Genomic DNA, 19,869 nt, shown 5'->3' on the forward strand with positions numbered 1-19,869 from the left:
CTCTATTTAATTGAGGTTTTGGTATTTTAATTTTTTACCTGTATTTATTATAAAATAAAAAATCAGGCAATTCTGCAAGGATATACATACAAGAACATGTTTATATTACTGCAGAATTGAAAACTTGGTGAAGAACCCGCAAATGGAAATTGGTTAAATAAATTACGGTATGTTCACACAATGGGAGGCTACGTGACCGTTACAATGGTGATGTGGGTTTACATTTATTGAAATGAATCAAGTTTGGGAAGTGCGGACAGACTTCAGACTGTTTTTTTGCATAAAATGTCAAAGAAAAAAATATGTACAAAGGAAAATGTCTGGAAGAACATCATATTGGTGTGTCTGCCTCTGGGTAGGAAGATTATAGGAGGTTTTTCTTCCTTTTGCTTATCTGTGTTCGATGCTTGCTACAAGTCAAACTGATTTGCAGAATACAATGAAATACAGCAACTTTCTAGTGTAAAATCTCCAATTTATGAAAATAATTACCTCTGCATTTTAATATATCAGAAGCTTTAAAAATGCAATTCTTTAGTAAACTGAACAAAAAATCCACACGTCTATTAAAATATACCTTATTTTCAGCACCCCACTTTTCCAACAAGATCTATTTACATTTTTTTGTTAATAATCGAAAGGGATATTAACATTTCATTTCACCTGTGGCAATTTGGGAAGATTTATCAGGTGCAGAGTCAGCATTCTGTCCAGGTTTCCTTATTAAGGCAGTAAAAATCTCTAGTCTTTCACCCAACAAATCAAGAAAAAGGATGCATGTGACCATAGGCAAGTATTTAAACTGCTTTAATTCTAGCCCACGATCAAACCAAATGGATCTGTTCTAAAAAGTATTCCAAACAACGTCTATTATTTCAAAGAAAAGATCAAAGGGCATTCAGAATTCTAATTCAGAGCCCTCCACTGGAATCAAGAGATACAGAAAAGAGAGCCACAGTAGTAAAAGGCAGTCGCCAGGAGATGCCTCAAGGAAATGGCGAAATTCTCCACGTACATCAAAATAATTCACCCAGCCCGTCGAGGCCTGCATTTTCTCCTGTTATCGCTCTATGATCATTTCTACTTGCTACAGCAGTTTGAACCTCATGCACAGCAAGGCACATCTCCACACATTAGGAGCACCGCTACCGTTCACACACCATGTCTGCCTTCCTTTGGAAAAAGTAGATTTCACTTTTCAGTTCACTGCAGCATCAAGTGCAGATGTTTGGCCAGCTAGCTGCAGTATCAGCAATGATCATTTGGATCTAACTGTTTTGGCAGAAAAAAGGCAGTCAGATCCTCCTCTCTGGAGAGCCTGTGTCATTTCTGGGCAGAAAATATTTGTTTACATTTTCTCCACATTCAGAACATGGAGTCCTCTCCCTGAGGGCTCAACCATGATCAAGTCTGGGCTGCCCTCGGGCAGGTATCCAGAGGCTTTCAGGACCACCTGCACTTGGGTTGTTAGGGCAAGGACAGCTGTATGTCCCCCACAGATGTGGCTTTGCCCAGTTGTGCTCTGCGATGGACACTGTCCTCCCTAGTTTAATGAAGCAGCCATCCAGCCCTGGTCAGCATAAACAAGTTTGAGTCGTGGACTTTGAGGCCTCAGAGCTACAAAACACAATATCCTCCCCAGTCTAAATGCTCTCAGGCAAAAGAAATCCCCAAATTGTAGTCTTAGCATGTCAGCCATTCAGGTCATTCAAAAGACAAGCAAATGTTTTTCATGAAAAGAAATCTGAGCTGGAAATACCTAGTAGATCATCTAGTTTATTTCCCAGACAGAGCAGAATTGTTTACTTCCCTAATTCCATTTTGTTACCAATAACCTTTCTAAAATGCAGAATAACCTCTTGCTTTGATGTTCTGTTAGGTCCAAATGTTCATGGTGTGTGTTTTGTGAGGTGGTGCAGATTTCAAATTACACAGCTCCATTTATACAGAGATTCTGTGGCTTTTTTTCTAAACATACTATCCATAATCACCCAACTCTATTCCGAAGTTGGACAAAAGCAGATATTGGCAGATGCAGTCATAAGTCACATTTTAGTTCAGAATATTACCACGTAATTCTCCCCCATGCACCAAAGGCTTTCTTTTTAAGCATCTACATCTTAATAGGAATTCCATCTTACATACAGCCATATGCCAGTTATATTTAATATAGCTGAGCAATAAAGTTCAAAGTTTCAATAACTAAGAAAAAAAGCACTAAAAACTTACCTAAAGTAAAAGAAAATGAAGATTATTTAACAGTAATAATTCTCTTAAAATAAACCAGCATCACTTAAATGAAATATGTAGAATCTATCATTTTAATGTTCTTTTCATCTCTCTTTAATCACTTCTACATATCCCCCCCTTTTTTTTTTTGCTTTGAAAACCATATAGTAGAATTTTCATGAACATATAAAGAGGTTAAAGTGATGCTTATGAGAGACAGTAAGAGCTAAGACACAAAGGTCTAATCCACATAATTGAAAACATTTCTAGACCCAAGTACATTTGAAATGCTTCAGCAAAATGTTTTTGCAGGTGAATAAATGCCCAGGCCTCTCATTTGGAATTCTGTTTAACTTACTTACCGTCAGGCAGGGCAGGAAACAAGGTTGCTTTGGGTTTTTCTCTGTCAACACTTGGGGAGAAGGATACAGAAGAATATATTGTAGTGTTTCCTCTCCTCCCCTGGGATAGCGCCTTTCCTAAGTGCTGCCATGGGCCCACCTCACAATTGGACTCCCCAGGGCGCCTGCTGCCCCCTGAAGAGTGCTCACTTTTATTTCTTACCAAGCCATTTACAAAGGGGCAGGACGGAGGCCACTTAAAAATGTAATTAAAACTTTGTTAAAAATCACAGGTTGCTGAATACATGTGTTTCAAACGTGCGCGTCCACGCACACACACATCCTCACAAAACCATCACCAGAAAGTATTTTCCCAAATGGCAGCTATAAATTCACTTTGAACTAAGTTTTTAATTAAACGTTAGGAGTCGGAAAAGCTTCTAACACATTCGCATCCAAAACACAGAGTCCTTGGCTTCTCCCACTCTCTGAATCCACTTCCTTAGCTTGTCTCCTCATCCTGACCTTCTTTCAGAAAGAACCTTAACAGGCTGCAAGTATAAGCTTGGACAGGCTGACCCAGCAAGTGGGGTTCTGGTGTAAGAAGAAGTTTTTTTGCTGTGATCGTATTTTAAAGCCTCTGTAACATATGCGCCACACGTGAGGTGGGGTACGTTAATTGCCAGTCAAAGAGTATTCACAACATGAGATATAATTTTATGTTCATCCCACGCCCTTTAAATACTGTAGATGCCCCCCCCCACGTTTTAAACAACGAGGGGCTATTAAAGAGACGGGGATTAGTGCAAATTACCCAGTATGTAGTGCTTTCACTGTTTTAACTAAGCAATAAAACTGTGTAATTGTACAACACTAATTGAATGCAGCTACACATAATTGTGGGCTGCCATATGTATCCTATTACCATAAAGACTGTCAGTATTTTGTAAGCTACTCTTGTGATCACTGCAGATGGCTACAGTCAGAAAAGTTGTTCTCTAGGGTTTATTATATGGCTATAAAGACATCCCATGATTTGACAGACTAAATGTGTTAAATGGCAACAATTATGAAAAAGGTTCCAATTAAAAGCTGAAGGCATGTCCTACCAAGAATAGATCTAGTGAAAGGTCAGGTACGTAGGTTTTTGGCATACTGGTATTTCACACAGGAATTTTCTTTTTTAAAGAAGAGTTTTATTTTTGTTTCTTTTTCGTTTATTTGGGGTTTCGCAGTGGCTGTAACTTGCTGAACAGTAGATGTTTGGGCATATGCCTGATTTCCCTTGGATCAGAAACTGAGACCATCTGAAAAAGTTATTTGAAAAAATAAAAGATTTAATATAGTCATAAAATGCAGCCGGTGGCCATAAAATAATGTGAAAATTCACAGATAACGTGAACCCAGTCAAATGGTTTCTGAGATTCCCATAATAGAGAACTAAGAGCTGACTAATATAACAGATGTGTTGGAACAAACACAATTCTCAATGATAGTATGAATTCAAGGAAAACTCTGTTGAAATGCTGGCTAATGAATTGTTAGTAACCATTGAAATAGTTTTCACAGAGGAGCTCAGGAGGTGCTAAAAATTATTTCACCAAATAGAATTTAACAAAACTGGCATGAAATTGACAAAGCCATGAAAAAAAGTGAATTTACTTTTCAACAAATATGGTATCTTTTAAAAAAAGACATTGATTTTCTTCTAGCCAAGGTATTTGGCCTTTATGATATCTCCTAAAAACAGTGGATTAAATTTAACCTTTAATTTTTAAGAAGTGAAGTGTAACAACATTTATGCAGGGAATTATTTTGCAAAATGCACTTTATAGTCTCCATACTTTGAATTAAACCTCCTGGAAAAATAATTAACTCTTAAAAGAACCAAATTAAAAAAAAAAAGAACCAAATTCATTGTATACCCACATGTAAAAGCTTTATGAAACAAAAAATTAAATGAAATAATAAAAATAATAGAAGTTGTACAGAAGTCAGAAGAGGGGCAACAACATTAGAAGAAAAAATAAAATAGCTTTTCAAAGTGTTACCCTAGAGATATGTGGGAAGATGGAGAAGTGAATAGAAACTCCAGGAAACCTGATTCTCATCCCTCCTTTAAAACAGTCTTGAAACTATCTAGAAAGGAGTTCTATGCAGCTGCAGTGAGATGCACAAAACACGCACATTCTGGATTCTGTAGTAATTGTACATCCCAGGATTTTGTTAAAATTGTGGGAACTCAATATCACTGCAGTTCTTAAAAACTGTTACATTTTTGTCACACAAGTAATATCCAATATGTCATTGTAGGAAAATTAGAAAAGACAGATAATTATAGAAAGAAAGGAATTAAACTCACCCATAATCCTGACACCTAAAAATAACCATTATTAACCTTTGGGGTATAAACTTCCAAGAGCTTTCTTTCTCTCTCTTTCCTGTTTTTCTTTTTTCACTGGACAGTATATCCTGAATGTTTGCCCAAGTGAATAAGCATATATTTACATCATGTTTTTCAGTGGCTGCTGGATACTCCATTGTATGGATGCACTGTAATAATAATAATCCCCCAAACTACTACCACTGCTGTTGACTGAGCCCCTGCCAGGCCTCCTGTTTAGGACTTCATGCTCAATATCCCATTTGATCTTCACAACAATACCATTAAGTAATATTACTGCTATTTTGCAGATTAAAAAATTGAGGATCAGAGATGTTACGTAACTTGACAAATGTTACAAAGCTAATGAGTGGCAGAGCCGGAACTTAAGCTCGGGCATGTCCAAGTCCATGATTCTAACCAGGATGTCCGCCTGCCTGCATATCATGTCATTATTTAAAAAATCAGTGCCCTGACGTAACTGTTTCTATATATATATATACTTTTTCTTTCCATATCAAAAAACACTGAGATGACCATCCCTATGTATGTATACATATCTGATATTTTTTCTTTAGGTTACATTTTTAGAAGTAGAATTACTTGGTCACAGGGTGCACATTATTTAAGGCTTCAGTTACATATTACCAAACTTCCTTTCAGAAAGGTTCCATCAAGTTAATCTTGCACTGATTCATATGAGATGATTGGTATCCTCATAAATTTGCCAACCCAGTATATCATTATTATTCATCTTTGCTAGTCCAGTAAGGCCATGTCATTTTTAAATGAAGTGAATGAACACACCATTGTAAAGCAATTATACTCCAATAAAGACGTTAAAAAAAAAATGAAGTGAATGATACTACTCAAGTCCTAAATGACAGAAGAAATGGCTAGTGGAGCAGACAGATGCTGATCAATCCTGGGGACACACTACACTTTTACTTCCTGTCTTCTTCCCCTGATGGAATCACAGATCCTTGGAGAAGGGCCCTCAGTGAATGTTTAGTACAGTAACTGGCACATTATTCTATTAAATCATGTTTGGGGAAAATGTTCTTTTTCTTCTATTTTCCCTCAACTTTTAACCAAATTCAGAGAGAAGGAATTTTTTTCTAAACACCTATGAAAAACGATCATTCCGTTTCTGTTTGGACAGTTTCAATGACTACAAGTGACCTGTAATAAAAGCCACTGACTTTTCAAACAGGTGTAATTGTTAGAAAGTTTTTCCTTATGTCAACCTCAGATCTGTCATTAATGTCTTCTCTTTAGTTTGAGTTTAGTGCTCACACACACAGCACAAAAACGTTCTCCCGTCTTACATCTGGCGGCCTTTGATGAGAGCCACTCTGTTCCACTTTCACCATCCCTTCTCTGGCCTGAACCCAGGCCCCTGACGTGATGTGTTCGGGTCCCTCCCACCTGGTGTCATGTGGTATAAGCAGGGCAGGGACTCTCTTGATGGCGACACTCTTTCAGTGAAAGGAGTCTAAGGGCACGTTGGTATTTGTGGCAGTCATGTTACACTAAGACTCACAGTGAACTTACGGTCAGTGAATAGCCTTTAAACTGGGCCAAATTTTCCCATCACTGTTTTTCTGCAATGGTCCTTAAAACAACTATACCAAAACCAACTTAGTCTATAGAGATTTATGTTTATCTCTTGTTAAATTTCATCTTACTGATTTGGGGCCTTTATGGAGCCAAAGATAGTTTTGGATCTCAAGTCTGTCACTTGATATATAGAATACATCTTCATCTGAGCTCAGGCAATGCTGATTAGGGCGGGGCTAGTGACAGACTCCTGTGAGACCCACAGCTCCCTCCTCAGGGTGATCCCCGATCCATTCATCAACACTCTAGTGGCTCAAGTTCATCATGCAGTGGACTGACTACAAATCCACTCAACTGTGTTTCTGTTTACAACCTCTAGTGCTCCATCTGTGGCACTGGCCTTATCTACCAGTGTAGTTAGTGATCCTATCACAAAATGGGTTTATTTGGGGATTAAGTGTCCTGGGATTAAGGCAGAAGGAAATCCATTATCTGGTGAGCTCAGTGTTGGCTTGAAGTGGAAACTAAGAAGAGCTGGAGCATAACCTATGGTCATCACTTGGGGGAAAACAAGATAATTTATTACTAGATTCAACCCATTTCATGAAAATGAGGGTCATTAGCTGCACATGCCATTTTGATGGGCAGCGAGGAACAGGCACGAACATCTCGACAGACAGTTGCTGAAAGAAAATTTCTGACCAAGAGAAGCAGTAACCCTGAGAAACTGCTTTCTCCCAGACAGTATTAAAGAATTTAGAAGCAAAAAGTTTTTTGAACAGAAATTTTTATATCTCAAGAAAATTACTGTGTTATTTCTGGAATCTAATAAAAACTAGTGATGTAAGTTATTTTTTGCCATAAAGACTTTAATTTTCCTAAGAAGGAGGCATCTGCATATACATTTTAAAAAGACCCTCCCAGCTCCCTGCAAAAAACCAGGCTGCTGCTGCTGCTTTCTGCTGCCAAGGGTGCAAGCTTGCCATCTAGTGGTGACTCATGTAAACTGAAAGCAGTTGATCTCAGACAATTTATGGGCTGTTGTTTTTTTTTAAAGCAAAAGGTTCCTTTTTGTCATAAACTATCATGGCACTCGCACCCCCCACACACACACAAAATGGTTCCATGCATAAGTGCAGCTGGGGAAGCACTGTAATCTCTCCCCCTACTCAGAGAGTTTTAGTCTGTGGCCAACATAAGTCCTCAACGTAATAGATGAATTGAGAAATGACAAGGGCTTGCCACGGTGGGTCTGTCCTCTATTACGTGAAGTATCACCATTCACTCACTCTCTTATCTAATCCACCCTCTCATTAACCTGTCACTCATCCATACGATCACTAAGCACCAGGCCTGACGATTAAAGCAGAAAGAATCACGTAAAATCACTGGCATGATTAACTTATTTAAGAAAAAAACCCTTAGTAACAATGCAATAATAAAATTATAAGAGCTATTCCTATTGGGTCAGTTCCCAGTTTTTGCCTAAAATGTAGCTGGAAACATCACTGTAAGTCAAATTTTCTCATTAAAATGCTTTGACTTGATCAAATACTTAGACTTGAATAAATCATCCATATGATTAATATAGATCCTTAAGGCCAAGCTATGATATTTGTATATTGTTCTCTAAGAATTAAAAATAAAAAATTCTAGAAGTTCTGCATATGCAATGATGCTATATAAAATGAAATCTATAGCTGAAATGCCTACATTTATAAATAATTCTTTGCTACTTATAACAAACAATAAACACTTAATTAGCAAAAATTTATCAGCAGCCTAACAATTTAGGGGTTTTTTGAGGTCTCTTAATAGAACAGTAATGCAAAGTGTGCAGTGAGGCCTTTTTTATTTCTTTCAGTTTCCCGGTAGTTAGAAAATGGATTGAAACTCTCTGCATTAAATTTATTATAGCATTTTCCCAAAAATAGTCTCTAGCTCTACATTCTGCCACGAGATGGCAAATCCATGCCTGGGAAGATAGTAACATTTTAAAAGAAATGTCAAAAAAGATGAAAAATGATTGTTACAATGTAACATTGTACTGTTAAACAGTTTTATTTTTAGGGATAATTTAATTTTTATTACAAATAAAAGGGGAATAAAAAAGGGAACTAATAGTCCCAAGGTATCTCTTTATCTTCATACAGTCCCCTTAAAGGAGGCTCAAAGAAGTTAAGTATCTTGTTCAAGGTCAGAAGACTAGACAGTAGAAGAGTGAAGCCCTTGGTTTTGAACTTTTGTCCATCTGACTATAAATCCTGAGTATGTGATTTCGTGCTTCCCATGACAATTCTCTATTATTTCCACATAAAGGTCAACAGAATATGACGTTAATAGAAGCCTCAAGTGCAATTAGTGATGTCATTCTAATTTTGTTAAAATTCTATTCTTCTACCTATTTTATCCTACAGTAGATTTATCCCTGCAAACCTCACCAATCCTTACCACTCTCCTACAGAAAGAAATTACTATACTGGAGAAGCAGAATTACTTTGGTTTTTCATATATATATTTTAAACCTGCATTATGAATGACTGCAATGGTGTGTGTGTTTGTGTTTGTCTATATATATATGTGTACACACATATATATATGTGCATATATACATTTTTCATATTCTTAGATTAGAAAAGAAAGGAAAAAGGGAGAGAACTTTTTTTCTCTTTGGGTAATTTAAAGTAAAATATGTTCAAATGAGCACAGTACCTAAAAAGTACCCTGCAAATTGTCATTTTAGTAAAAGCCCACTGCTATGTAACCATTTATGGCATTTATAGAAACAGTGCTCTGGTGAAAAGCAGGTTGAACAATGGGTACACAAAACTGAACTGCAAAAGCGGGAAGGAAAATGAAACTTTAATTTTCAATCACTGAATTTTCGGAGCTTAGAGAAATTTTTAAACAAAGGCTCAGTTGTGAGTCCGTTCCCATGAGACAGTCCTACATAAGTCGGGACACAGGAAGAAAGAATGCAGACAAGGCAGAAGCGAATGTTTAGGCGACTGTGGAGATGTGGAATTTGAGGGGCAATTAAGTCAGAGCTCCATCATTGGACCTCAACCGCCTCCATCAGCCAGTAGCTACAAGATTACCAACTTAATTGCAATTAACTAATTGCTTGTGTATTTATTTCTTGAATGCCTACTCTTCCTACCTGAATGCCCCTCCCTGAAGGCATATGCCTCTCTGTTCCCTGACACAGTCCATGGCACAGAGGAAGCACATAGAAAACCTCTCTCCCTAATTCACGGCTTTATGTAGTCTAGTGGTTAAAAGTTTGGGCCTTGGAGTAGGACATAGGTTGTGACCTTGGCCCTTCCACTTAAGAGCTGTGATTACCTCGAGGGGGTCTTTCAACTTCTAGGCACCCCGTTTCCTCACCTGTGAAATGGGACAGTGATAGACCTTGCCCCGTATGGCTGTTGTGAGGATGGAATGAAATACCGAGATTGAAGCCCTTAGCATGGGGTGAGTACAGGTGGCCTCCACAGCAGCAGGTCTTAACAGCCTTTATGGGTGGTGGGAGTTGGGCTGTTCATCTGCCGTTGAACTTGAGTGTTCATTCAGCTGGGGAGCTGGCTTTGGTGGGGCTACAGGGAAGCTCAGAAATTTACATTTTTAACAGGCATCTGGGAGTCATTCTGATGCAGGGGGTCTTTGGACCACCGTTGGAGAAACACTGCTTCAGAAAGAGAATCCTCATTTCCCAGATTTCTGAAGAGATGGACAAACTAACAGTCATATAATACATGACTCTTGGGGTTGGATAATGAAAGTAGAAGAAGAACTAGCATCTCGGGTGGGGGTGAGAAACTGAATATATTTCATTAACATTCCACCCTGAATAGCCAACAAAATTTATGATACTCCCACATTCACTAGTTACAGCTCCCCGATGCCCAGCCTCTGTCTCCTGAATTCTCTCAATACTGTCCCCTTAACAATGGGATTAGGAGAACATCCTCCTTTGCTTGCATGGAGAACTCTCAGTGTTTCCCCAGAGACACGAAGTTCATGAAAAGCAAACCAAATGGGCCTAAAGGGAGGATGGAATGTCTCTGATCTTTAAATCTGTCGTCATCATGGTTATTTTTATGCTGAGGGGCTGGTGTCTTGAAAACTCACAATGATTTATTCTCTCAGCTCTGAGATCATATCATTAGGACGTAAAATGGGAGACTAAGACAAAGTCTACAAAGGCTTCCATTTTTTTTCCCCCCAGGTAGAAGCTTTCTAACACAAAAGTGCTGTTGATAAATAATGTCACTGTAAATACTCCTCGTGACTGGCCTGGCCCATGGTCTTAACCATCGCCCTAGACTTCTTGAGCTCTATTCCTGTCCCCCTGCCTCGGGTTTTTATTTGCTAATAAATTAAGTGCTCCTAACGGTACGCCAACCCTGACAGATCAACTTAAAAGACTAGTTTCCAGCTAGTTACTGAAGGCCAGCTGGAAAACAGCCTTTACGGTCATTTTTTTTTTTTTTTTTTTTAAGAAAATGGAAAAGCAAAAAAAAGAGAGAAACGTTCATATTCACTCATGAATGCTTGGAACTCAAGACGTCCTGCAGTTGGAATCCCTCTTACCAGCAGATTCTCTGGCTTGATGTCACGGTGGACGATGTTGACGCTGTGCAGGTATTTGATGGCGCTGGCCAGGTTGTAAAGCATCCCACTGGCGTCTCGCTCAGTGTATTTGTTAGTGGAAGTGATGGCGTCGAAGAGGTCGCCTCCCTGAGACAGAACAGCAGGAGGAGAAGCACGTTAACAGATGGTCCATGGGGCTGCCTGGAGAGGCGCCTGACACGCTATAAAGGGAGTGAAGGATGCGTTCAGGGTCTCTGGGTTCCGAGGGCTTTTCCTGTCACCTCTCTCTCCAAGGCCCGGAGACCTTAGAGTGATTTCTCTCCCCACTGTGAGAGCCAGTGACATTTCCTCCAGAGCTCAAAGGAAAGAGAGAGGATTCTCTGCCTTTAAACTCCCAGCCAGGGAGGGGAAGCGGAGCCAGGTTTCCAGGGCAGAGGCCTTGTGACACCTGGGAATCCTGGTGGCATGTGCTACCTGCCTCATGCCAACTGCCAGCAGAAGGTCAAACTCATAATCCCAAATCTCCCAAAATGAGAAACAGGTAACACTGCAAACTGCACCGTTAACAAAATGCTCTGCTGCCTTGTGAAATTAACACACCACACACACACACAGACACACACACACACACACAGTTCTCTTCAGTTCTCTAGATTTAGGTCTCTTGGCGTGGGCGTAGTGTTTTCTTTTTCAATAATGTGCTTCTTTGTAAGAACAGAGAAAAGGACCAGAAACTGTCACTCCAAAGATGAAAGAGAAAAGAGAGGGAGGAGGGTGGAGAAATTTCAAAGAAAGTTTTCTAGTACCATTATCCATCTGAACTTTTGTTTCCACTGTTCCTGGCTAATTTATCGTTATTTGGTGAAACAAAGATTTTAGGCTCCAATTTTAGATCCATTTATTTGAAACGCTTTCAGCCAAGTTGGGTCTGATTTACAGACAATGTGTGCATCCTTCTTGCACATGAGGTCCCAGAGAGCCGAGCCCAGTGGCTGACTGTGTTCATCTGTTACCTAATGGGCTAAGAGATTTAATTTTTCTTTTAAAATAGCAAACGCAAAATAGAGCACATGTAGGCTGACGATGTTCAAACCCTGACCTGGCCTTCTGTGACTGTATAATCTCTGTTCAGGGGCGGGGAGTGTCTCCCACTGACCCTCCAGCCGCAGCCGTTCCCAAGCTAAGCACATACATTTTTTCCCAAATGAACACTTTCCCTCTCAACATTGTCTCTTGCAAAGGCAAGGCTGCTCTGTGTGGGTTTGCAGGTGTTTCCACGCCACCTCGGGAGGTGGGGTTTTCACCGTGGTTTGCGTGAACAGCACGCCGGACCCTGTGTGGGGCCGTATGGGGTGACCCTGCCAAGCCTCCACCATCGTCCTGGTTATCTAGGCTCCAGGCAGCCTGTAATCTCATTTCTTCTTCACCCTCAGCAGATCAGTCAACAGATCTCACCAGTCCTCCCTTTAAGGCCTGCCTCTGACACAGCCTGGGCCGTCCCCCGGCTCTTTACCCAAAGCACTGTGTGCACGGACCGTCGCCTTCCCACTCGACGTCTCCTGCTCTCGTCGTGAACTCAGCGCTCCCTTCCCACGGCTCTCCCCGCTCTGCTCCCAACCCTCGTTCCAACCGCTCAACCTCGTTTCCTGCCTCCACCTAGACCAGCTACGTCTACGCTCCAGGTAGGGTATGTCTCCCCTGGTCAGCCGCACGGGCCACACCCCCTCCTCACTCCACACCGGCCTCAGCAGAGCCGCTTCCTGGAGTGTCCCCTCCACTCCCGTTGTCTTCCTCCCTCGTGATGACCCCTTAGCAACGGGCCCCAGGGCCACCCCGTCCACAGGCCTCCCTTCCTCCGAGCACACAAGCAGTGTGCATGTGTTTACGTCTGCAGCCAGAAGTCTAAAGTCCCGTTCTTGGTAATTATGGAATTTCACTCCTAAGAACGGTCACTTCACTGTTTTCTGGAACACAGGCCTCATTTATCCTACAGCTTCAGGCTCCCCTGGGCATCCTGCTGGCCTCTCAGGGTTTGACAAGCACAGGCCAAGCAAAATTCCTCAGGGGGGATGTCCTGGGAGACTTTCAGGTCAAGCCTGGGGTTGGCCTTCACTTCTCGGGATGCTTTCAGACCTGGCCTCATGGTGGTTCTCGGTCAGACTAAATGTAAGGGTACAATATTATAGTGGCTCAACTGAGGAGTCCCAGTGCTGGACTATGCAGACACAATCCGGCCTTGTTAGGCTATCCTGGTCACCCAGAGAGAATTCACAAAGGCTGTTAATGGACAATGTTGGTAATTACCAAACTATATGTGGTCATTAAGTGCCAACATGAAATCTTCTGAATAAATGAAATTGACCTTTCTTCGTTGGAATAAACGGTTAGCATTTTTATCTCCCTTATTCTCAAACGTGACAGTAACCTGTGTTACTACAAACAAAAAAGCCCTCGCCCTCAGAGAAACAAATCTTAACTTGAAGTAGAAAAAGAACAGGCTTCATCTATAAACATAAATAACCACTACGTTAAAAAAGGCCAACAGACGTAAAGCAAGAAAAGTCTGAATAATGAAAGTTTACAGGCCCTAGAACGAACATTCTTCTATATAGTAACAGATTCGTTGATTAAATGCTTGCCTGGTCTTAAATCTTTACAGAAGGAAACCCCACATTCCAGGGTGCTGATTCCCACCACCAGCTCAGGTGAGCAATTCTAAACAGGCTCCTGGAGCCCCCGCTGCTGGAGAAAGTGACGTGACTAACTTATATCACTTTACAACTAATGTAGAAACTACTTACGCCTTCAGTTAGAGTAACATAATAGAAAAGGCTTGAGAAAACTACGACTTCATGAACAGGAAACATTCAATTCTTAAAAACTTCTAATTAAGAAAATTTCAAGCATGGAAGTAGAGGGAACAAGGGGGTTACCTTTCACCTAGACTCAACCATCGTCAACATTTGGCCATTCCCATATTCTATGATTGAGCAGAATACAAACTTAATTTTATGCGACAGGATGAGATTGTAACCTTCAGCAAAAGGTGGTAGACGATTCACATAATTATTAAGATCGGGCTCTTTTTCTATTCTGGTGGTGTCTCAAAGTTTAAAGCTTGTTCTTATAATAATGATACTTCTGGATGTAGTTCCTGGAAAAGTGAACAGCTTCTACTACAACAATAACAACAACTGTATTGGCATCTGATACTTTCTGTGTCACAGAAGCTGGTGAAAGACATCCCTCTTACCCTCACAATAACACCCCTAGCCATTTTTATTCCTAGCGATTATTATTCTCATTTTACACAGGAGAGAACCGAGGTACAGACAGGTATGCCTAAGATCAGGGAGCTATTTATGTCAAGGCTGGGACTTGAACTTCTGAGTATAATTCTAGGGCTAATACTCTTAACCATTATGCCAATGCACAGAAATAAGAGACTGGATGTGGGTGGGAGGAAATAAAGGAGAGAGCTCTATTACATAGAAGAGTGGGGTGGGGCTTCCCTGATGGCGCAGTGGTTGAAAATACGCCTGCTGATGCAGGGGACGCGGGTTTGTGCCCCGGTCCAGGAAGATCCCACATGCCGCGAAGAGGCTGGGCCCGTGAGCCATGGCCGCTGAGCCTGTGCGTCCGGAGCCTGCGCTCCACAACGGGAGAGGCCGCAACAGTGAGAGGCCCGCGTACCGCAAAAAAAAAAAAAAAAAAAAAAAAGAGTGGGGTGCCTTGTACAGGTTTATCTCTTTCTCCAAAATACACACCTTTACTAATTCCATGACAAGATACAGCTCCGTTGGTACATCCATCTCTTCAATCAGAAGAACGATATTGGGATGCTTCACTCTTCTTAAAATAGACACCTCGTTCTGGATCATGTGCTCCTGTTCAAGGCAAAAGTTACCTTAATCAATATACACATCAAAATATATGAGGAGCTAACTCGAATGAACAAAACTATACTATTTGAAGATCAAGGGAGATGTATTTTGGGTAAAATACAAGGAGTCTATCTTAAATTCTGATATTCACATAGCCTAGAATTGCCAAGAGATGTTGAAGGTCCTTAGAAGATGCTTGTAATTTCAGAACCTACCCTGGTAAGTATAACTGCATATAGAAGGATGAAATGAAACTCAGATCACAAAAGTAACAGAAGAAGTAAGCAAACAGGCAAACACAGAGAAGGAACAGAAATAACATCCAATCATTCCCACTAACTTTTATTCCAGGAATATTTATAGAATAAAGTTATATCCTAATACGTCTATAACATTCTGTTCCACCAAAAGACAGCTCCTGGCGTAAACTTATGTTTATTCGGGAGCTCATCTTTGTGTTTCGTCCTGCCTCCAAAACACTGTATTTTCATAAGAATAAACCTTATACATACTTTGCCTCGACACTTGCTTTTCTTGATAATTTTCAGAGCATACTCCCTGGCAGTCGACCTGCAAAGAGAAAGTTTAAAAAATAAATAAATGAAAACAACTTAATTTCAGATCTTTTGAATCATCCGGTTAAGGATTCATTTCTTACCGCATTGATCTTGCACTGTGGTGTAACCATTTTGTAAAACATTCCCTTTTCCTTTTTTAAAAGAAATAAGTGAACTTTAAGGGGCTGACCAAGTGTGAGGACAACGGACATGCCAGCATAGAAACGTTCACAAGCTGCTAACACTGTCATACTTGTAGTAAAACTGCTGCTATTGCCAGTCCCAGGCCTAAGTCCCCCTGCAAGGTGGCTGCGCTCTGACCCTCCCTCTGAAGTGGTGTGGGCAGGATGTGAGTTTCTGCCCGTCCTCTTCCAGTCTCTCTCTTGAAGTTCTCTCTCCACGAAGTGAAGTGTAGCTGTCACAGTTTTCTGAATGGCTCTCACGGCCACACTGACAACTCTCAAGAAGCAGTTCACACTCTTCAGACTTGGGTTGTCTGCACCCCTGGGTGTTCTGCTGGAGAACCAGCGGATGAGGTGCTCGAGGAATACAGAAAGGGATACAGCCATTAACTGAGCATCCCGTGACCTCTTGGGCCTTTCATCGCTGTCTCCTTTGATAGAAGTGAAATGGAGGTGACAATGAAAATGAACTCGCTTTGCCAGAGCCTCATGGCCGCACTAAGATCAGAACTTGGAGCTCCCGGGGTCTCTGCTTCGCATGCAGCCCAGCCAACACTGCCCCTCCGCCGTGGTGGGTGTGTGAAGGAGGGCTTAGTCACACTGCAGCTTTAAACAGCTTCCTCATTTGTGTTACCACTTCCAAGACACTGTAGTGCCAACCACGACAGGTCTCCCGTCAAAGGACACAACGCATACTTAATAATCATCAGAAACCACTACTTCACAAGCGCTGCCATTTCATATCTGCTGGGGAAACCAAGAGAGTCTAGCTTTTCACCTACAGATAAAGGCCAATTTTAGGGGTCCAAATGAATACAATGGGAGTGAAGGTGATCAAGAACAAATTTTTAAAATAGGGTTTTAAAATGTTCAGTATGGAGAATTTCCCAGTTGTACATTATGGCAAGAGCAAGAGAGTGATGAGTCTCCAAACACATCGTGAGGCCAGATATTTACAGTGTGGTTCAAGGGCATCTTAGAAACCATTCATGTCATTTACTTCTAAAAAATACTTCTTCCACTATACCTCCAGGACCTTCAGGGTACTAGCCTGCGGAAAACCATAAACATTGACCAAGTTGTTATAACTGTACCTGATGAATGAAACTAGATTGAAACAATCATTTTGAAGCTGATTTTCTCCACTAGAGAGCGCTGTGGTTTGGATGTGAGGAGGTGAAACCCCTCTGCCTCAGGGCGGCTCCCCTGCCCGGGTGCAGGGTACCCCGAGCAACCCGAATTGCCTCAGCCTCGTGAAGAAATGGACTGAGAGCCCCAAGTATGCCTCTGTTGATTCTTCAGGCCCCCGTGTGGGCAGAGAACATGATGGAGGAAGGCTGAGTCAGCCCTGGCTAAATGCAGGGCTTGGGGTGCTAGATAACCCCACATAAACACTAGACCTTCAGCAAGGCTGTGTGTGTACTATGGGATGGGGGTGGAGAAAAAGCACTTCAGTTAGAGGGCCAACAAAATACTTCCCGTTAGAAATTTTAAATGTATGCGCAAACAGATAAACGAGAACATGAAATTACTCATCTACGAGGGGAATCCTCGTATCACAGAAGGAGCACAGGGTCCCTTTCAGTAACTCTTCTTAAGAGGCTTCTGAAGAGTATGTTTGCAAATTTGAAAACATTTAATCAAGAGGAAAACTAAAAGCTGAAGTGTTTCTGGATTCTGCTTTTCGTGAATCACTAAAAATTATGACAAAGCAAATCTAAGACTGGAATACGTGAGCAATTTCCTATCTAGTTTAAGATGTTTCATTTGATGGCAGGGCATCTGGACTCTTGGTCTGACAGCTTTGATAAAAGCCAGCAGTCCCAGGCAGGAACAGAGAGCTAGAATGGAGCCGACACTTGGATTCAGTGCCTCCACAAAGGGGATGGATGTGGGATGGTGCTGGTCAGAAGATCAAGGAATTTCTTGGCTTTGTCCTCCCCGTGGCTACCAATTGATCCTCTGTTTCCCTAGAATGAGTAACACTTCAGCCTTGCTACACTCAAAGCAGAGAGCTGGTGTGGGACCCAGGAAGGCTGAAAATCCTCCTCTACAGCCGGATAGACAAGGAGCAGAATTCCCAGGGAACGAGAGGGTGTAGTGGCTTCCAGGACACCAAACAATCAGGTTAGATGCTAAGCCTACAGCTGAGGGGAAAATGCAAGCAAACCTGGGCTGCAGTGGCCCTAGAGCTTACTAGGAAAAAGGACCTTGTGGGTTGACTACCCAGAACCTCACAAAATAGGATTAAACACTCAATTAGATTTACCCGTATTTTATATCAGACAGCAAGCCCTGTGGAGGACCACCAAAATGAATACTGAAAGGTTTCTTTCTGGATTCCTTGAGGACAGAACTATAAAGTCACAATAAAATCCTTAATTACTAGAAGTGCATGTTTATAGGAAAGTAGCTGAATCTGGAAAATGAGACTAAAAACAGGTGCTAGGACTAAATGTACACCATAAGAATAAAAACTTCACTGCTTGCTTTAAGTTGGTAAATGAAAACATTTGGCAAGAAATAAAACCTCAAATAAAATATCTGCCTTGCTCCGTACCCTAAACTCTGAGGACCACTGCCCCCAGGTCATCATTCAGCAAGCAGTAATGAGCATGGTTCTTTGGTGGCTACAGAGGTGATAGAGACCTGGTCTTTGACCTCAAGGAGTCTACAGTTCCGTGTGTCAAGAAGGAGAGAAGACACCTGGATTGCTGTGGAACATCCAGGCCATTTGCTTGTATGCTCCTGAAATTATATTCTTGACCTTTTATGAAATTACAGAAACCTCAAATGCCACAGCCAAAGCGGCAACAGCAGAACAAGCTTTGCTTTCCTCCTTGTCTACAGGAACTCAATTTGTAAAGTCACTTTCCTATTAAGTTTGACCCAAGGCTAGAGCTCGAACTACTAGGGAGAAATGTCTGAATTTTACAAAGTTGAACTAAATCTACTTTTTCAGGTTTGTACTAAAAATGGTTTGGAGAAAGCTGTCTTGTTTAACTGAATGATTCTCAGCCCTGGGGCAGTCTTCTTCTCACCCTTTCCCTCAGCCCTGGAGAGCTGCAGAATGTTTATGAAAAGGGTGCTCTGGACCAACGCGCTTTTGTTGTTTGCTCTGTTTTGAAGATTTTTACAAAGATCGTGTGGAAGAGGAAATGTGGCTTCCCAGGCGTTCCTCTGACATAGCATTTACTGAATTTCAAGGCAATCCTTTGCTTATGCGTCAGGTTCTCAAGCAAAGGGGCCCTGTCTTGACTCTCTTTGTAGCCCTGGAAATGGCCCAGCATAGGCCTGAACTAGCAGGGGCTCCAAACATGTTGGTGGAGTTGTGAAAACTCCAGAGGCTGGTGGCAGTTAGGACAGTGACAGAAAGACCCCCTCCCCCAGGAAAGAGGGGTTGGTAAACAGCACCCTTTGTTTACCAAGTAATCATAATAAAGCTAAATCTCAGCCTCCTCTGTAAAGCAGAAAACTGAGGCATCCCAGAGTGTCTTGTCAAACATCTTCAGAGTAGAGTTTTATTTTGAATTTGAACTTGGGCCCTATGGCTAGAGGTGCCAGAGCATCTTTAGGAAGGAAAGAGGAAAGAACACTGTCAGGTAGCTGAGAGATACTTAAAGTTCTTCATGTTGATTCATCCTCCAAATCCCACTTCAGAAGGAAATGCTTTCCAACTATAGGTACCCGGCTCTTGAAAATTCTGAAGATTTTCTAGGTGGATGCAACCCATGTTGCTGACACTAAAGTCTTAGGTCATTCGGGTGGGTTTGGGCCTGCCTACCTTCATTGCCAGCGCCTTCGTTGTGTAGTTCTTTGGGTTTACAGGTGGAGGAGAGAAAGAGGGAATCACGAGCAGCTAGAATTTTAAGCCAGTTCTGATGCCTACGGTGCCAAAACGTGCAAGCAGTGCAGGTGGGGAGGAGGACCAGGAGCCACCTGGGACACTGTCCCTGCTCACGACCGCATCACTGGTACCCGAGGCTTGAGCGGTAATTAGTCCACACAGAGCCAGGAAGCCAGGGATGAAGGGCATCTCATCGTGAGCCCTCTACCCGTGCTCGGACCTCTCCCTAGTGCTTTTGAGTTTTCTTTGGGGCTTCGAAAGGCTCCGCCAAACAACTTCAAAAGTCCACCAAC

General features: G+C 41.7%; 1 protein-coding gene across 2 annotated transcripts in view; it reads right to left on the minus strand.

The window, feature by feature from the left end:
- The window catches only part of DCLK1 (doublecortin like kinase 1), a 325,626-nt gene that overhangs the window by 33,857 nt on the left and 271,900 nt on the right, over window positions 1-19,869 (minus strand). For both annotated transcript variants that reach the window (XM_081214510.1, XM_081214509.1), the window contains exons 9-11: window positions 15,503-15,560; window positions 14,874-14,993; window positions 11,107-11,253 (exon numbers count right to left, since the gene is read on the minus strand). In XM_081214510.1, the coding sequence (XP_081070636.1) occupies window positions 11,107-11,253; window positions 14,874-14,993; window positions 15,503-15,560 (325 nt within the window). The remainder of the gene's footprint in view (window positions 1-11,106; window positions 11,254-14,873; window positions 14,994-15,502; window positions 15,561-19,869) is intronic.

The sequence above is a fragment of the Mesoplodon bidens genome (genome assembly GCF_964165515.1).
Source record: "Mesoplodon bidens genome assembly, chromosome: 17".
NCBI classification, from domain to species: domain Eukaryota; kingdom Metazoa; phylum Chordata; class Mammalia; order Artiodactyla; family Ziphiidae; genus Mesoplodon; species Mesoplodon bidens.